General features: G+C 33.9%; 1 protein-coding gene across 1 annotated transcript in view; it reads left to right on the forward strand.

The window, feature by feature from the left end:
• The window catches only part of Pxdnl (peroxidasin like), a 454,066-nt gene that overhangs the window by 395,668 nt on the left and 37,465 nt on the right, over nucleotides 1-20,933 (forward strand). The window contains exons 18-19 of the mRNA XM_026394395.2: nucleotides 15,572-15,706; nucleotides 17,840-18,048. Of these exons, the coding sequence (XP_026250180.2) occupies nucleotides 15,572-15,706; nucleotides 17,840-18,048 (344 nt within the window). The remainder of the gene's footprint in view (nucleotides 1-15,571; nucleotides 15,707-17,839; nucleotides 18,049-20,933) is intronic.

Raw genomic sequence — 20,933 nt, forward strand, 5'->3', positions numbered from 1 at the left:
AGTAAGTTAGGTGTAGCTAAATATTTTCTTTTACTCATGAAATGTCACTGGTGTACTCTCTAATTTTCTCTGTATATTAAAATTGTTGAGGAGCTTTGACATTAATTTTTTTTATGATTATAAATACAATTTCTCCTAACTTCACAATAGAAAGAACTCTGTTGCCACTGCTGAAACTCTGTGCTTTGTACCATCTAATTAGGTCAGCTTGTCATCTCATTAAACAAAAAGAAATCCTAACAGTACTTGAATCCATATTTTTTTTTGCTTTTTGCCTGGAATTGAGGAAAGCAGTTGTGATTATATGTTTTAAGTACATGAAAAAAGCAATAATAACTATTATTGTGCAAAATTTGTGGAATATATGAAAAGATTTTTAAAGTATTTGTAAAGCACAATAAAGATATCTGTGAAATAAAATATTATTATACTTGTCACTCATAATAAATATGAAGAAAGTAGAGAATATTTAAAGGTACACTGAAAATACTGGGTTCATAGGAATTGACTGACCCATATCCTCATGTTCATTTTAACAATGGATGATACTTTATAACCATTTTTAACTAGAATAGAACTCTCTTCTTCCTCCTCCTTCTCCTCCTCTTTCTTTTTGACATGGCTTCTACGTCAATGAAATTATTAGCTTCTTTACTATTTTTAATTACTCAAAGTGATATTTGAAAATGGGATTAAAATATATAAACATAATGCACAATATATTATATTCAAACTTTGTTTTTCCTGCCTGTTCTATTATTGGAATAAGGGACATAAAAGCAGCTTTAAAAAGAGAATGATGTGCTTTTGAAAGCATTTGACTAATAGCCTCCTTCCAGTGACAGTTTGACACCAAGAGAATTTCTTGGCAAGTAATCAATTTCGTCGAGTTAAGCCTCCTCTTTTTTTTTTTTCCTAAAAATACTTACCAGCTATTGAATAAAAACTAAAAATATAAAGAATTATTTTAAACAGAAACAAGCTCAAAAGGAAGGGCAGTTCTTACATGTCAGAAAGGATAAGGAGACTAAAAGTCAAGTAGGAATCAGGAGGAAGGTGTTCTCTGGGCTCAGGAGTTATTCTACTGTACTCAGGCACACTCTTGGTCTTAGGCATGGAGAGGTGTTTTTTAATACCCATGTAAGGTAAGGAGACATGGCCTCCAGCCTTCTATAGGCACAACTCCCTGCAAAATGCCTACCTCACTTCTGTAAGGGAGGAAGGGAACTAGAAAACCTGTTCCCTTCAGGAAAGAGGAAGAGACTCTGGACTAAACATTAGGAGCTAAGGTTAGGATGAAAGAGGAAACTTGGTGGGAGTTTCCTTAAAGATGGAACATTTTTTTTTCTTCTTTCTAGAGATGTGACTTGTTTTCTGGTCAATCACCAAACCCTGTATGAAACTTAAAGTGGCAGATAATTAGTCAATTTGTCCACCACCTCCTTCTCATGTTGAGCTAAACCAGTGGGACACCATCTTGTCAGGAGAGATTCTCACAGAAAGAAGAAATTGTAGAGTCCCTAAGTCCTCCAACAGAAAACCCAACAAATGGCTTATATAGATTTTAAGCAAAAGTGTACAAGCACACTTAACATACGGTATCAGCAGGATAGCTTTAGTCTGTTTCTAACACAAAGCACACATTCATCGGTGCTCAGAGAAACAGGTACAACCAATATGAAAAGAATTTTTGTCTTTTCAGCACTAACAACTAAAAAGTATACACGTGTGATACTTTGATCTTTTTTCTTAATTTACTGTGGTATATTCATATATATACCTAGGATAGTTTGGTCAGATTCTTTCCCTACTCCTTTTCTCTTCAATCCCTTTTCTCCAGTCTAATGTAATCTCTTCTGTTTTCATAAGATTCCTCACCTCCACTTTCCCCCCTTCCCACATATGAGAGAAAACATTTAACCATTGACTTTCTGGGTCTGGGTCTGGCTTATTTCACTAAACAGAATCTTCTGCAGTTCCATCCATTTGCAAGCAAATGCCATGATTTCATTATTCTTCATGGCTGGGTAAAGCTCCATTGTGTGTATAAATACATAACTTTTTTTTAACTCTTTTGAAAAGCATCTGGATTGGTCCCATAACTTGGCTATTGTGAATGGCACTGCTATAATCATTGATGAGGCTGTATTCCTATAGTACACTGATTTTAGGAAGTGGGATAGCTGGGTCATATGGTGGTTCTATTCTTATTTTTTCCTTTTGTTTTATTTATTTGTTTATATATATTATATATATATATGACAATAGAGTATATTTTGACATATTATACATTGATAGAATAAGTATAACTTGTTCTAATTAAGATCCCATTATTATGGTTATACATGATGTAGAGTTATATTGGTTGTATATTCATATATAAGGATAGGAAAAACATGTCTAGTTCATTTTACTGTTTTCCTATTCCCATCCCTTTACCCTTCCCTTCTGTATAGTGCAATGAACTTCTAATCTTCCCTTCCCTTGTTGTGGATGAGAATCTACCTACCAGAGAGAACATTCTGCATTTGGTCTTTTGGGACTGGCTTATTCTACATGGCATGATCATCTCCAGTTCTATCCACTTACCAGCAAATGTCATAATTTCATTCTTCTTTATGGCTGAGTAATATTGCATTGTGAGTGTGTATTTGTGTGTGTGTGTGTGGTGTGTGTGTGTGTGTGTGTGTGTGTGTATACATTTTCTTAAAAGCAAATAACCCAATCAATAAATGGGCTAAGGGACTGAACAGGCACTTCACAGAAGAAGAAACATGAATGATCAAAAATGTATGAAAGAATGTTCAACATCTATAGAAATAAGAGAAATGCAAATTAAAAAACACTGAGATTGCATCTTACCCCAGTCAGAATGGCAATTATCAAGAATACAAATAATAATAAATGTTGGTAAGGATGTGGGGAAAAAGGTACATACCTTGCTGGTGGGACTGCAAATTGGTGTGACCACTCTGGAAAGCAATATGGAGATTCCTCGGATAACTTGGAATGGAACCACCATTTGACCCAGCTATCCCACTCCTCAGTTTATATCCAAAGGACTTAAAAATCAGCATACTACAGTGATGCAGCTGCACAACGCTTATAGCACCTCAATTCACAATAGATAAAATATGGAACCAACCTAGGTGCCTTTCAACAGATGAATGGATAAAGAAAATGGAACCCACCAAGGTGTTCATTCCTATTTTTTTGAGATATCCCTATACTGCTTTTACTAATTTGCAATTCTACCAAAGATGTATGAGCATACCTTCCCTTCAACATCCTCACCAGCATTTATTATGATTTGTATTCTTGATATTCGCCTTTCTGACTAGAGTGAGATAAAACCTCAATGTAGTTTTGATTTTCATTTTTCCTAATTGCTAGAGATGTTGAACATTTTTTTCATATATTTCTTGACCATTTATATTTCTTCTTTTAAGAAGTGTCTGTTTAGTTCTTTTGTCCATTTATTATTTGGGTTATTTCAGTTTTTGGTGTTAACTTTTTAAGTCCTTTATATGTTATGGATATTAATTCCCTGTTTGAGGAGCAGGTGGCAAAGATCTCCCATTCTGTAGGCTTTGTGGCAGTTTTAATCCAAGCCTATACTACATGAGAGGAATTTGAATTTTCTCAACACCCTGGTGCCGAGAAAGACAAGATGATAAATTATCATGAAAACTAAATCCCCTGAAACTCTAGAAAACAGCAAATGAGTAATCACCATCCAGGCAACTTCCACAAGCCAGTGTGGATAGACAGGCCCCGCAGGACAAAGAAAATGCCCTCATTCTCACACACACAATTTAGAATTCACTTTAGGAAATAAAGTACCACCAGATAGCAATGAGAATACATGAAAAGCATTAAACTAAACTAAAATAAAACAGAATCTAGGGATGCTGAAATAATTCAAGAAACTATAAAATGAGTAGACTTAGCATAATTGTATAGGTGAAAGAATGAATGAACAGAAACCTCTTTTAAAGAAGGAAAGATAAAAATTACAGATAATTTGAAAAACTAAATTTTAAGACATGATCTATAGAGTTCAAATTAAAATCTATAGATATTTTAAAGTTCAAATTAAAATCTCTATAAATATTTTAAACAACATATAACTGGATAAAGGATGATGTTTTGTGGGAACTAGAAGATAAATTTGAGTGAACTGGGCTGGGGCTGGAGCTCGGTGGTGGTGCACTTGCCCAGCATGGGTGAGGCACTGAGTTCGAGTCTCAGCACCACATATAAATAAATAAATAAATAAATAAATAAATGCCTATTAACATCTAAGAATTTTTTTTTTAAATTGAGTGAACTGGAAGATAAATTTGTAGAAATCATTCAGCTTATAGTATAGACAGATGGAAAGAATGCCTAAGGGAGGTTAAGGGGCATAAAGACTGAAAACCAAGTTTTTACAGAAGTTTCAAGAGGAGCAACACAGGAGTGGAAGGTATTTAGACAGAGCACCAAACCAAAGTTATTTTGCAGTTTTGAAAATATGAATAAAATCTGTAAGTCAAGTATTAACAGTTAAGATTAAAGTGGCCAATAAAAATAAAATGTTTATAACTTAGCTGGTCTGTAGAGAATACATCTATATAGCTATCCAACTAGCAGTTACCTCCTGACCTAACTTTCTGTTATGGTTGGGATCCGGAATGATCCTCAAAGGCTTGTGTGTTGAAGGCTTGGCCTTTGTGTAGAAATGTACCTAGGTTGAGGCTTTGGGGAATGGATTGGATCATGAGGGCTCTAAACTCACAAGTGGATTAATCCATTGATAGATTCATAATTTGATGGCATGATTGTGAGGTAGTGGAAACTCGAAGAGATGGGGCATAGTTGGAGAAGGTGGATCCATAGTTGGAAAAGGGGTGTGGATTGGAAGGATATGTCTTTACCCAAGCTCCTCTCTCTCTCTCTGCTTCCTATTTGTCATGAAGTAAGTATGACATGCTTTCCTCTGTCATATCCTTTTATTACATTCTGCTTTGCCTATGGGCCAAAGCAATGGGGCTGGCTAACCAGGGACTGAAGCCTCTGAAATCATGAGTCAAAATAATTCTATTCTCCTTTAAGTTGCTTTTGTCAGGCATTTTGCCATAGTGATGAATAATATCCTTTCTCTCTCTCTCTTTCTCTCTCTCTCTCTCTCTCTCTCTCTCTCTCTCTCTCTCATTTGTCTATCCTTCAGTTATGTATCAGGCTTAGTACTGCTAGTATCATGATGTATGGGACATGATTTTAGAGACTTAGAAGAAACCTCTCAATATTTGTGATAAAAGCCTTGAATTCCACCAGTGGAGAGTTGTTCTTTTGTTTATTGTCTTATTCTATATAAATATCATGATATATTTTATATACCAGTTAGTGTTTTAAACACCTGTTGATTTCCTGATTGTGCTTTCTAAAGCAGGGTATGTTGACTAGTTCTATTTTAAATCTTAGATTAGTGCTAGAATACGCTGAGTCATCAAGAATCTTTGGACTGAATTAAAGGGGTTAATTTTTTAATGTCATTATCAGTACTTAAAAGTATGATTTATTGCTGTGATTACGTGCTCCTGAGAGGATGTGAAGTAATTTTACCTGATTTGTAAATATGATGTCTAATAACATTGTCCCACACAGTATTCCTTTTTTCTTTCATTTATTTTTCTGTCTTTTACATTATGGTATGAGGGGAAATGCTCCATTTTAGGGACTGCATGTTTTTAACACCTAATACTTGTCAATCAACCTTTTAATCGAACAAAAGAGAACACAGTCTCTGAAATGTCAAGGGTTGCAGTATGTAGGCAGAATTTGATAAAACTGTTTTTGTAAAAAATACTTTGTCGTGATCATGAAAAATATAACAAACAAACAAACTAAAAATCCCAAACAAACCAAATTTATGATTTAGGTCTACTATTGAGGTTAAAAAAAAAAGAAAGGATTTAATTGTCAATTGTTGCCATGCTGTCAATGTTTATAATGGTCAGCTTTCCATTACTATAACAAATACCTGAGACAAATCAACTTAAAGATAGAAAGGTTTATTTCTGATCACAGTTTTGGAAGTTTCAGTCCATGGTTGGTTGGTCCTGTTGCTTTGTCCTGTGGTGAGGCAACACATCACTGTGGAAGCATGTAGTAGAGACATGTACTGTTTACCTCATACCAGTCAAAAAGCAAAGAGAGAGAAAGGTGGGGCTGGGGTCCCAATATCTCCCTCAAGGGCACACCTTTAGTGATGGGTCTTCTTCTCACCATGCCCCATCACTTAAAGACTCCACTATCACCAAATAGCATTGTGTTCTGGGGACCATACATGGCTTTAATACATGGCTTTTGGAGGACATTGAAGATTAAAACTATGGAAATATCCATAATTTAAATATCCATTTAAAGATATCATCTTTAAAGGTTTGTTCAGTTTGCCAGTATCCAAGGCACATGGACTTCTGATGGCTATGAGTTCGTGTCTTTTCCTATGGGAATGTCTGCCCCAGTCTCTAAGATTGCTTGTAGGTATCTCTGTCTTGCTCTTGATGTCTCTGCCTTGGTTGATACTGTTTTTATTTTTCAGTTTCTTCCTTTTGTTTTTCCTGGTTATCTGTCCTCTCGTTCCCTTTTTCTGTAACTGATCATAAGATAGAGCTTAAGGGATTAATTTTATTTTTAGATATAATTGTAGAGTTCTATATTTTGTACTCTGCTTTTGGAAATTTGATGACTATTACATTTTTAGTTCTGTGTAAAATATGTAAAATAGCTTAGCTTATTTTCCTCCTGTAAAATTGGCAGCAGAAAGAGAAGTTCTTCCTCCTCTAAAAGCAAAAATTGGGTAGTCTTTTATATCCATTAAAGAATTTAAAAAGTCACTTGATTCCCTTTCTCCATTTATTTACTTTTCTGTGCCATTTCTGTTCCAGAGCTAATGTTTCTTAACATTTATGGATAGCTCTCTAAAAATGCCTAAAATTTTAATTGTAGAACTTTGAAAGAAGAAAAAAAATAGTCTCCTTAAAAATCTTTGAGGAAAAATTGAGTCCTGAGACAAGCTCTCAGTGAAAGGTATTCTGAGGAACTCTGCTTCTCAAAAAAAAAAAACAACAAAAAAACAAAAAAACAAAAAAAAAAACAAAACAAAAACAAGAAAACAATTTTCTTTCTGATGTTTTCAGAGACCATAAATTAATCATAAAGTTATTTTGTACTGTGTTTCTGAACTGACTAATCATGCTAGATCTTCTCATTGTTTTAATTTCATTGGTGTGAAATGCCATTTACTTTTCTCCTATAGAAGCAGCCATCCTGAGGCAAAAGAAATTTTATTTTGTGTGAGAATACACAAGGACACTTTGGTTTTTTGAAGGACATGTTTCAAATGTATTTTTCTCTCTAAAAAAAGCCACTAAATGATCATATTCATTCTGAAAACTCAGGAGTGTCTCAGAAAGCTTTTCTGCAAGGACACTTTATCACAAAGCACCATTCCTCCATGTTTATGGGAATGGCTTTTATTTGTTTCATTAAAATCATGCACTGCTGCATTATCTGCCTTTCATTCTCTGAATCAGGTAAGCATGCATAGCTCCCCAAAATGCCATACGGATATCTGTCCTCCTGTCTCTGTGAATGATCCAGCTGAATGAAAGTTATTATTATCCATCCTTCTAAAGCCGTCTGTAAGTCAAACGGTGGTTATGAAATTAGATATAGATTGTCATTGTAGTCTTTGTGGCAAGAAATAGCTCATTTCAAGGTCTGCAAATATTTTCTTTCAACTCTCTGTACATAAAAATAGCAACAAAAACATTTCTTTTCTCTCCCTCTCTTTTTAAACATAACTTGTCTCCTTTTGTTCTTATTGTTCCACCTGTAATCGAAAAGGTGGGAAACTAAATTAAACACAGCTCAATGTTTTATTATCAGAACCAGGAGATTCTTTATGTCAATAATTTTCATTCTTGCTTTAAAACAGGGCTCTCTATACTATATGCATTCAGAGCAGTTAAGGTTAAAGTTACCAGGCCTCCGTGATGGTTTTTGTTTTCAAAAGAAAGGAGGTTTTACTATCAGAAATGCCATCTCGGGTTGTATAACTCTACCTTCATAACCATGCTGCCTCACACCAGATTACTAGTTTTAAATATGGAACAAATGTTTAATATTAGGTTTGGGGAGGACAGTTTTCAAGTGCAATGACATGGTATTAATGCAGAAGCTATTTCTTTATTCTTACTAATGACTAATTTTAAGCAAGAAAGAAGTCATACAATGTTTATAATGGAAAAAAGTTTTTTTTTTTTAAATTGACATTCTTCTGACTAATGCAGATGAATTAATAAGAAATGCTCTGAGAGTTTATCGATCTCAAACTTTCCTCTAAGGAGACTGGAGTTGATTTGAAAAACCAAACATAGGGCATACACAATTAATAAGTTACTAAATATAAGGCTTGTAATAAAGCTCATTAAAAGGCTCCCTGCATTTCTAGGAGATGATATGGTGAGCCATGGTAAAAGCAATATGCAGTAACAGGAATAAGAATGGTTAATGTTTAACTGAATTATTTAAGAGATGCGAAACATCAATACCAAGTGACTGAAGTTAGCAAAACCATGATTATGCTATCTGAGAAAATTCAGTGTTCTAGTATCTAAAACCTCCATTTACCATTTATTTTCTTAACACTTACAATTCACAGACATGAATTTAATTTAGTTTTCTCGTTTCCTTTATCTGTTATTTCTCATATTCTGTATAATTTGATTTTAACCAGAGTTAAACTACATTTGTTTTTCTTTTCTTTTTCTTTTTTTATATCAGGGGTTGAAATCAGGGGTACTCAGCCATGGAGCCACATCCCCAGCCCTATTTTGTATTTTATTTAGAGACAGGGTCTCACTGAGTTGTTTAGTGCCTTGCAGTTGCTGAGGCTGGCTTTGAACGTGATCTTCCGGCCTTAGCCTCCCAAGCCACTGGGATTACCGGCATGCACCACCATCCTGGGCTAACATTTGACTTCAACTCTCTGTAAATTAAAAATAGAAACAAAAGCCTCTCTTTTTAATATAGTTCAACCATGTTTACTCTTATTAATTCACCTGTAGTAGACTAGGTGAGAATCTAAGTCTAAACACAGCTTAATGTTTCATTATCAGAGCCAGAAGACTTGTTATGTTAATGGTTTTCATACTTGCTTCGGACAGGGACCTCCATCCAATGTTATATGCATTAGGGGCAGTTATTTTGAGGATCAAAGTATATTCTAAAAAATTAATTCAGAAGGTATGTGGGAAATCCCTCTAGTTCCTGCTCAATTTAGCAGTGAGTCTTAAATTCCTTTAAAAAATTAAATATGTTACAAATTAATTTAAGGATAACTTCAAAGATAAACTCAAATTATATTAACCATAAGCAAGTGAGAGGAATGGGATAATGGTAGTATGTTGGCAGGAAAATTGTTTTAAAATTAGAAGTGAATTTAGCTTGAAATTATGGGAATTAATAATTATGTCAGTTTCCTAGTACTGTCATAGCAAAGTACTGCAAACTGAGTGTCTTATACCAACAGAAATTTGTTATTCCATAATTCTGAAGCCCCAAATCAGGGTAATGGCAGGGCTGTGTTTCCTCTGGAATGGAAAGGGGAGAATCCTTTGCTCCTTCTAGTTTCTGGTAGAGGGCAACAGCCCTTGGCTTGCAGCTTGGGTACTTCAGTCTCTGCCTCTGTCGTCACATGACCCCTTCACTTTGTGTCTGTGTCGACGTAGTCCTCTTCTTATAGGGACACCAGTCATATTGGATTTGGGTCCACCCCAGGGACAGCATATTAACTTGATCACATCTGTATAAAGTGTCTTTCCAAATAATAAGACCACAATGATAGGTACCAAGGATTACTAATTTGACCTATTTTGGGGGACATAATTCAGCTCATAACAATAATTAAATTAAATGTTTCATGAAACCAAATAGACTTTCACTTATTTCATTGGAAATAACAGATTAAATCAGAGCTGTAAGAGAAACAAATTGATTTGACAAAATACTCTAGGTAGCTTAAGTTTAAATGGAAACAAAACTTTTCAAAATATGCTTTTGACACATGTTATTCACCTCATACCTGGTACTCCATTTATAAATATAATCTGAACAGTTCCAAAGGCCCTGGAGTCTCTCAAAGAGTATGAAAAGAGGAACACTATTTAACCGACTTGAAGGTAAACAATGTCAATATGAAGAAGGAAACTTTATAAGAAAAAAAGGTCATATAATTTAGATAAAAAAAATTTTTAAAAAAAACATTGGAAATCCAAGTTAAGCAATATGTATCTATATCTATATTACCCACATTTATATATAACAAATGATATGTTTAACTTTTAGCAACACTTATTATCATTGTTGAGCTCTTAGTAATAAGTGTGATATCAGAAAAGAGTATACAAAAAGACTGGTGGAATAGACCAGAAGTGAATGAGAAAAGATGCTCATATTTGGAAATATCATATTTGAAAGAGCTGCTAGACATAGTGAGAAATCTGAACATGTCGATAAGTGATACACAATAATTGGCTCTCTTTCCAGGGACAAAAAAAAAAAAAAGAGTGGTTTATTTATTTGTTTGTTTGTTTTATGGTGCTGCAGATTGAACCCAGGGCCTTATGCAAACAAGTGCATGCAAGGCAAGCACCCTACCAACTGAGCTATATCCCTAGCCCATAAAAAAGAGTATGAATTCATATCTCATATCATATGAAAATCAGTTCTGGGTAAGAAAAGAAATTTTTAAGTAAGATATAAAACATAATAACCATAAAAATTTATAACTTGACTGTAGAATTAAAGAATTTTTTTAATCAAAATGCAAATAAATGAGAGTGACCAAAAACAGCACAAATATGGAATAAATACATTTGGACATAAAAAAGTATTAGCATCCAGAATATATATTTATAGAGTTCCTGATAGTAAGAAAGAAAACTATGCCCCCATTAAAAAATGGATAGGAAGTATAAATAGGAACTTTTACATAATAGTTGAAAAATAGACCTCCAATCAATATGTAGAAGGTGCTCAATTACATAATTAACTTGAAAAATGCAAAATCTAAATAAAACATAATTTCATAGACATCGATTAACAAATATTAAAAAAGTCATATTTTCAGGTTATACCTAGGAAAATGATTTTCTCTTGATTTTAAACTTTCAACACAGCCTCCTCCTCCAAAACTATAAGATCAGCAAAGAGGGTGCACAAAAAATAACACACAACCTGTGCCTTCAGAATTAGCAGAGACAGAATGGTGTGAATTCCAAAATAACTGTGTTTAAAAATAATCAGCAATATGCAAAAGAACTGCCCATGAACCCTACTTCCCCTGCAACTCTAGAGCTTTCAGGGATCGGTACTTTAAAGATCTTCACGGACAAAGAAAAGGGGAAGAGAACTTAGATGAAAAAAATTCCTCTAGAAGGAGAAGTTCAACACCAAGTACTATTTTGTCAAAAGTAACTGTGGAAACCAGAAGTTCACAGAGCTGGCTACAAATCTCAAAGTGTCCAGCGATAGCATTTACTTATGAAAGAGGAAGTGAGTAGAGACAAGATAGTGACCTCTTCTGATCTGAAAGCAGAATGAAGTGAAATTACAGATGGTATGGGGGTGGGGGAAAGAAAGAAAACACTTCAATTCCTACTTCACTATCACCACTAACATTGCCATTAAAAATGTCGTATATCACCATTGTGATTGAAGAACAAGCTATCGAATGAGAAATTCATTTTACAAATATTTCAGAAGGCAAAAGAGGACAAATGTTAAATAAAGGCATGTGACAATAAAACATAAATGCAAATTGCCAGGGTTCAGGGGTCCTGAAGGAGGAGGAGTGGCATTGGTGAAAGAAGAGGCAGGTTGCAAGTGAGGAGCAGCCTCCAGAAAAAATCTGCTGTCCCTAGAGGGGCCTTTATTTTTATATCTTTTTTCAGGCTTTTTTTTTTTTTTTTCAGGTGCTTAATGGATAGCCTCAAGGCGTGAAACTTCTTTGATTTACATGATTTTCAAGAGTTACAATCTTAGTTCTGACATATATTGATAACCTAAGATATTAAGTACATTGTTTAAAATATTTTTCTATAACCTTAGCCAATCATGATTAAGCTTTTATTTACATTTTCACCTCAATCACTAGGTGCTAGGCTACATGTCTCTGGACCTATTATTAACTTCTAACTTTAAGCATACCTATAATTATTTCATTAATCTTTAACTTTAAAGCATACCTCTGATTATTGGTAAGCTTTCTTACTTCTATAAAGTTCCAGTAAAACACTAGTAAAATAGTGAAAGCCTATTAATTAAAAAGCCTACTATTCTGAAGTGCCTCTAAAATATATCTATATTAATTTTACATTATTCTATTTTTAATTTCCAAGGTAATTTCCTTTTTTTTCATATGAACTATTTTAACTGCTTTCTTAAAGAGTTTCCATGATCCTCAGTCCAAGCACACCAATTCTTATATCTTTGTAATTTTTAACTAAAGGGCAGGCTCTGAACCTCAACCCATTTACCATTAATATTAACTATGTGTTTTCCATTCTCATCATGAATTCCTGTGTAAGGCAAAGGAGGTTCTGTTGGTGGGGGGAATGTATGTTGTATACAGGTTGTGGCTTTAGAATGGGGGGTGGGGTGGGGAGGTTAGTGTAAGTTGTTAAACTTTTCTCAGGAACCTAGATTTGCAATCTTTTTTCCTGTGAATTTCTTGAGGAATAACACTATTGTTTGTATCTTGAGAGGCATTGAAACACACCTCATGGCATTTCTGAATTGTATCTTTAGTAGGATACAATTTTAGGAATTTTCCTGCAATCTCAGGCAATATATACTTTTGTCATTGATTGACATATGCCCTATTATCCATATCATGAGTAACATAAACAAAACACTTAACATTCCCCATAGTTCCGGTTTCCAGATGGGTCGGCCCCACTGCAGCATCCCCAATGCTGTGACCCTGTCAGACATCGGGTGCAGGAACGCCTTCACCAGCAAATGTAAATATTTTCAGAGGAAAAATCTTCCAGAAAAACCTGAAACATTGGGAAACAACAATTTCACATTAAAACTTGTATTAAATAAGCACTTTAGCATTCAAACGAGTGCTTAGAAATATAAAAAAGCACCTGTTGTCAGAAATTAAGAAACCAAACATAAGAGGAAGAGAGAGAAAGAGAAGCTCAAGAAGAGAAAGATGAAACTAAGGAGGAGGAGAGTGAGAAAGGGACAGGGGAGGAGATTAGATTCATAAATAAATTACAGAGAATTTCTATATGACTATTGTGGGAATATGAATTTTTCATCCACTTTGTATAGCATTTTGGCATTATTTATGAAAATTAAAAGAATGTACATAGATATGTATTACAGAAAAATTCTATATACTCATTATAAAAGTATGAATTGCACATCCATTTTGGATAACATTTTGACTTTATGTCTTACAATTGAAGATACACTCTGCAGCCATCCTCTCTGGCTCTAGCATCAGTATCTCCAAAGCAGATATCTACAGACTACTGCCGGTTCACCAAATCTGACTGACTGACTGATTTTGTGAAGCTGTATTGGAAAACAGCTGTGTCCCTTTGTTGCTGTGTTGTTTATGGCTGCTTTTCTGCAAAATGGAGGAGTAGTTGCAACTAGACCAATTGTCCCACAAAGCTGAAAACATGTACTCTCTGGACCTCCATGGTAAAAGAAAATCAGTGCTTAGTCTAGAGATACTCTTATACATTTGAAGAAATATGTGAGAATGTTCATAGCATTTAAATTGAAAACCTCACAAGTATTCATTACTAGTAGAGTAGAAAACTAAATAATTGGAATAGTTTCTGGTAAGTGACTATTTATTATACAGTTGTGAAAATAAAGGAGATACAGAGGTGTGCAACAACACAATTGCACCTCTGACTAAATTACTGAGTTAAAAAAGAAAACAAGGAAGCAAGGGCACCATATTTTTATTTGTGTCAAGTTTAAAACATGCAAAGTTAAACCATATGCAGTATAGTGAGTCATATGCTTGCAGTAAAAAAGATAAAGTAAAACAAAAAACAGACTAACTTTGTATCATGTTTATTGTTTGGAGACAGGGAATACAATTTAATCAAGGTGGCTCCTAATTGGAGTGTAGGACATTGCTCATATTTTACCCAATCAGTTAATGGGCAAAGGAACTGAACAGGCACTTCACAGAAGGAGAAATACAAATAGTCCAAAAAAAAAAAAAAAAAAAAAAGAGAAAATGTTCAACATTTCTAGCAATTAAAACTATCTCACTGCAGTCAGAATGGCAATTATCAAGAATACAAGTAACAATAAATGTTGGGGAGGATGTGGGGAAAGACGTACACTCATACATTGCTAGTGGGACTGCAAACTGGTGCAACCACTGTGGAAAACAGTGTGGAGATTCCTTAGAAAACTTGGAATGGAAACACCATTTGACCCAGTTACCCAACTTGTTTGTTGGTTTATACCCAAAGGATTTAGAATCATCATACTATAGTGATGCAACCACATCAATTTTTTTGTTTTTATTTAAGTGGGTTGTGGGCCCAAGCCCATTTGGCTTATTATTACTATTTGCATTAAGTAACTCTTGTTTGTCTATTTGTTATTTAGTTTTTAGCAATCTGTATACGGGGTAAAATTGGGAGTTCATAACCCACTTGAATCAAACTGTGAAATATGATGTATTAAGAACTATGTAATGTTTTGAACGACCAACAATTAAAAAAAAAAAATGGCTCCAAATTCTAGATCAAATGATCATTGACTCTTAGCAGAACAATTTATTTAATGGTTATGATTTCATTATATAAGTATAATAATAATGAAAAAATATATTATTAAAATAACCTTATAATAATACCTAATAATGATTACACTAATATGTTATTATATAGAATGTATAATATATATTATTTATAATTATATAATAATAATATAATTATATTTATAAATATTATACATATTATACATTCTATATAATGCATTATAATAACTATAGTAAGAATAACATTGTAATGTATTTATTATTATAGTAAATATGATAATTATCCACAAAATATTTTTCACTCTGAGTTTTTGACATATCTATTATATACACTGATGGAAAATTTTCATAGTTCAGTGTTTTTATTTTCTACTGTCTCTGAAAGAATTAGTTGTATATATTGACATATATGGATATACATACAACTATATAAAATATATTTAAATTTCATTGTTTGACGAGATAATTTTGAAGAATGTCACAATGAGTGATTTTTGGTGTTAAATTCTGTTGGTTAGATCACAGCTCTGCTTCCTGTCAATTGGGTGATTCCTGCATGCCTTTTTTCACCTTAGTTTTTTTTATCTGTAAAATGGTAATAATAATGATATTTTCCTTTCCATTTTGTGTGACTGAACTAAAAGTAAGGTTTAGTAGTCATTCATGTAAGGACTATTTCCAATGTGTGCTATCTGCCTGTTGTCGTTCCAGGTTGTACAGCACCCCAGGTGACATTGATTTATGGCCCGCCCTCATGGTTGAAGACCTGATTCCTGGTACGAGAGTGGGACCGACACTTATGTGCCTCTTTGTTACCCAGTTTCAGCGGCTAAGAGATGGAGATAGGTGAAGGATTATCTGTTCTACTTATCAAAGATAACAAAAATTGTTTTCTTGCTCCCAAATATATGTGTAAAATAATATTATTGTGTGATTCCATATTTTCTATGATTTCAAATTTATTAAATATAATAAATAAAAGGTAGGAACGGTCTCAAAACTCTCTGACCACTGATAATATGAGATAGAATTTCTTTTGTAAATCTTTGTAAGAAGAAAAGAAATAGAATGTCTTGGAAGGTCACAGAAGTCAGTGGTGGAGAGGATGCATGTTAGAATTACTATGGAGCAATACTCCTTATAACTGTTTAACTTTGGGCAACACCTGACTCTGTTCCAGGCTCCTCATCTGGAAAGTGTGTGTGACTATAGTGCCTGTTCTGCAGTACCCCCGCATCCTTAAATGATATTGAGAGGGTAGAGGTTGATAGCAGTTCTGAGTCTCCTCCTTCTAGTCTCATGGAAGGAGAATTATTGGCTAGTCTCTTTGTAAAATCATATAATGATGGCATTGAGTGGAGAGATAACTGGAGACTCTTCTCTAAAATTTCCTGATTTCTCTAAAGTATTTATAGAAAATAAATTGAATTTATGAGATTATGGAAGAAAGCTGACTGGAGAATGTAAGTTAGTCATGCAACTTCTGTTATCATTGTAAGACTCAATATAAAAGCTAAGAAATCCAAACCTACTAAGCAGCTCCCCTGAATGCTCTTCAGACACTTGGAACCAAATATGTTTCAAGACATGGTATCTTCTGATTCATTAAGACGGTTTAATAGTAGGATTTAGGATTTTTGTGAATTGGTTTAATAATTCAACATTTTGTATTATTACAGAAATGATGTATATAAAGCTGGAAACATAGCCTAGACTTTAATTAAATTTACCCTAGAAATTATTCTTAACATTTTTCTTCCAAATTTTTTCCACTTAAGGGTGATATCACAAAAAAGTAGCAAAAGATTTAATTCCCTTAATTATACATTGGCAAATGTTAATAGTATATTTCATTGAATTAGTTTTTGTAAATTATTTTTAATGCTCTGGATTTCTTGCCTTATGTAGTTGGCATAAGATGTTCAGTTGGCATTAATTTAAAAACATACATTGGCATTCATTTAAAAACATACATAATCAAACACTGGAAAAGTTTGGGAAACTTCCAATATTTGGGGTAAGTTGTCTTCCCTAAGTGTATTAGTTTGCTGGATTTGCTGTAACAAAGTACCACACAGTAGGTACCTTAAATAATATAATTTGATTTTTCCCACAAGTCTGAAATTTAAAACTCAGATCAAGGATTGGCAGCATTGGTTCTTACTCTAGGGCCTTTCATCCCAGGTTGCATTTCCTATCTCTCTGTATTTTCACATCTCTCCTGTGTATGTGACTGTGTTAACATATCCTCTTCTTATAAAGACACCTGTCACACTGGATTAAGACCCACCTATATAACCTAGTTTTACTTCAGTTCCCTCTTTAAAGAGGTCTTGTCTCCAAATATTGCCATCTTTCAAAATACCTGGGCTTAGTACTTTAACATGAATTTTGACGGAAACTCATGTAAGTGGCAATGTCTTTTCATCTACTATCTTAATTTACTGTTGTACACCAGCATGAAAAAAGCACATGTGGCATTAGTATTTAAACATTTATTGAATGAACAAATACAAGACTCACTTTATCAGTCCACTTTTAAATTACATCCTTTCATTTAAAATTGGATCCGTTTATTCTAATTAGTTGGTAAATAGAACCAAAGGGCATATGTGGAATTTAAAAACTTATATTTACTTTTTAGGCGAACACATTTATCTTAAGTTTCTTGGAAAATTTCTAAGGCCAGTTCATAAAGTTTAAATTAAATTTTTTTTTTCTTAAATAAGAATTCTATAAGACTTTGAATCACCTTATAAAACTTGAGTTTGAGAGTGATAATTCAGAAGAGTATAGGGTTGATCAGCTTTATAAATATTTGCAAGAATTAAAAGTATACTTAGTTGGAGCACAAACACGATCTTAGATCTGCTTTGTATTTTTTTATTTTCTTTTTTTTTGTGGAGCAAAGGCTCACTGTGGATGTTGGACATGCACCTGAGTGACCCATGAAATTGTGTCTTTTCTGTTAACTACCAGGTTCTGGTATGAAAACCCTGGAGTTTTTACCCCTGCACAACTCACTCAGCTGAAACAGGTGTCATTGGGCCGAGTGCTTTGCGACAATGGTGACAACATTCAGCAGGTTCAGCCGGATGTGTTTGTGAAGGCGGAATACCCACAGGGCTACCTGAGTTGCGGTGAGATCCCAAAGATGGATTTGCGAATGTGGCAGGACTGCTGGGAAGGTCAGTAATGACATGTGCACATGTAATGCTTTCAGAGCCAAAGAAACTCCCTGTGTTCTCTCATGTCTCTTGTATTGATCTTCCTCTCACTCCTTTATTTATTTATTTTTGACTGGTACATTTATACATGTGCACAACAAGCTATTGCTTATTTCATTCTCTACCCCTTTACCTTCTTTCCTCCCTCCTTCTTCGTCTTTTCCTTCTACTCTACTGATTTATCTCCTTTCCAATCTCATTTCCTGCCACCTTCTTTCCCTTATTTTGCTATAGCTTCTAATATGAGAGAAAACATTTGGCTCTTGATTTTCTGAGTCTAGCTTATTTTACTTCGCATGATTTTTTCTCCATTTATCAGCAAATGCCTTTATTTTATTCTTCTTTATGGCTGAGTAAAACTCCATTGTGCATATATACCACAATTTCTTGATCTATTCATTTGCCAGTGGACATCTGGGTGGGTTCCATAATTTGACAATTATGAATTGTTAGCCTGCTAATTGTGGTGGCTATATTGTTATAGTATGCTCATTTTTGTTCTTTTAGACAAATACTGAGTAGAATCCTGGGTCCATATGGTCATTCCATTTCTAGTTTTTTGAGGAATCTACATATTACTTTCTATAGTGGTTGTAATTAATTGGCAGTCCCACCAATAATGTCTGAGTATATCCTTTTCCCCACATCGTATCCAGTATTTATTATTGTTTGTATTCTTGATAATTACCATTCTGATTGGGTAGAGATGAAATCTCAGGGTAGTTTTGATTTGCGTACTCCTGATTGCTAGAGATATTGAACACTTAAGAAATATATTTGTTAGCCATTTGCATTTCCTCTTTTGAGAAGTTTGTATTTGACCTAGTTGAAGTTTCATTGACCTATTTGTTAATTGAGTTATTTGTTTTGGGATATAGAGTTTTTGAATTTTTTTAATATTTTCTGGATATTAATCCCCTGCCAGAGGAGTGGCTGGCAAGACAATTTTTTTTCCCCATTCTGTAGGATCTCTCTTCACTCTCTTGATTATTTCCTTTCATGTGCAGAAGCTTTTTAGTTTGATGGTATTTCACTTACTGGTTCTTGGTTTCATTTTTTGAGCTTCAGGGGTTTTGCTGAGGAAGTCATTGCTTGAAACCATATGATGGAGTGCTGACCCTATATTTTCCTCCTACAGTTGCAAGCTTTCTGGTCTAATTCCTGAGTCTTTGATCCATTTGATTTGATTTTTGTGCAGGGTGAGAGATAAGGATCTAATTTCATATCTAATTTTTTTTCTTCTAAATATGGATATCCTTGATAATTGCCATTCTGTCTAGAGTGAGATGGAATCTTCGCATTTCTCTAACTGCTAGAGATGTTGAAAATTTGTTCATATATTTGTTGACCAATTGTTTCTCTTCTTCTGTGAAGTGCTTGTTCGATTCCTTTGCCCATTTATTAACTGGGTTTTTTTGTTTGTTTGTTTGTTTTTGTTACTTGGTGTTAAGTTTTTTGAGTTCTTTATATATCCTGCAGATTAATGCTCTGAGGTGCAGATGCCAAAGATTTTCTCCGCCAGTCAGAAATGCAATAATCAAGAATACAAGAAACAATAAACGATGGTGAGGATGTGGGGAAAATGTACACTCATACATTGCTGGTGCGCCTGCAAATGGTGCAACCAGTCTGGAAAGTAGTATGGAGACTCCACAGAAAACTGGGAATGGAACCTCCATTTGATCCAGTTATCCCACTCCTTGGTTTAGACCTAAAGGACTTAAAATCATCATACTACAGTGACACAGCCAAATCAATGTCTATAGAAGCTCAATTCAAAATATCTAAACTATGGAACCCAGTCTAGGTGACCTTCAACAAATGAATGGATAAAAAATGTGGAATATATACATAATGAAATATTACTCAGCCATAAAGAGAAATGAAATTATGGCATTTGCTGGTTAATTGATGGAACTGGAGAATATCATGCTACGTAAATAAGCCAATCTCCACTCCCAAATGCCAAATGTTCTCTCTGATATGCTGATGCTAACACATCACAATAAGTGGTGGTGGTGGGGGGGCGTGAGAAGTGCTTTGGATTAGACAAAGGGGAATGAAAGGAAAAGGGGGTATGAGAATAAGAAAGAAGAATGAATCAGACATTATGTTTCTATGTGCATATATGAATACATAGCCAATGTAATTCCACGTCATGTACAACCAGAAGAATGGGAAGTTATATTCCATATATGTATAATATCTCAAAGTACATTCTACTATCATGTGTAACTAATAAGAACAAATTTTAAAAATTTTTGAATGATAAAAAAATAAAGTAAATGTGGATATCCTTTGTTCTGCATTTTTGATACCTTTACCAAAAATCATATGGCTATAAGTATTTGAGCTTGTCTTGAAGTCTTCTCTTCTATTTTATTGGTCTTCATGTATATTTTGATGTCTTAGCATGCTTTTTTTGTTACTATAGCTATCTAGAATAATTTGAGATTGGGTTTATGATGCTTCCTGCATCACTTTTTAAAATTGTCTTGGCTATTCTAGTTTTCTTATTTTTTCAGATGAATTTGAGGACTGATTTTTCTAGTTCCATGAAGAATGTCATTGTTATTTTGATGGGGATTGCATTGAATCTGTATATTGCTTTTGGTAGGATGGTCATTTTGATTATACTAGTTCTGCTTATCCAAGAACATGGGAGGTCTTTCTATTTTCTGAGATCTTCTTCAATTTCTTTCTTGAGTGTTCTATAGCTTTCATTGTTTGGTTCTTTTAATTTTGTGATTAAATTAATTACCATATATTTTATTTTTCAATATTTTATTTTTATTGTGAAGGGGATTTTTTTTCTGATTTCTTTCTCAGCCAAATTGTTGAAATAT

Source organism: Urocitellus parryii, chromosome 7, assembly GCF_045843805.1.
Source record: "Urocitellus parryii isolate mUroPar1 chromosome 7, mUroPar1.hap1, whole genome shotgun sequence".
Lineage (NCBI taxonomy): Eukaryota > Metazoa > Chordata > Mammalia > Rodentia > Sciuridae > Urocitellus > Urocitellus parryii.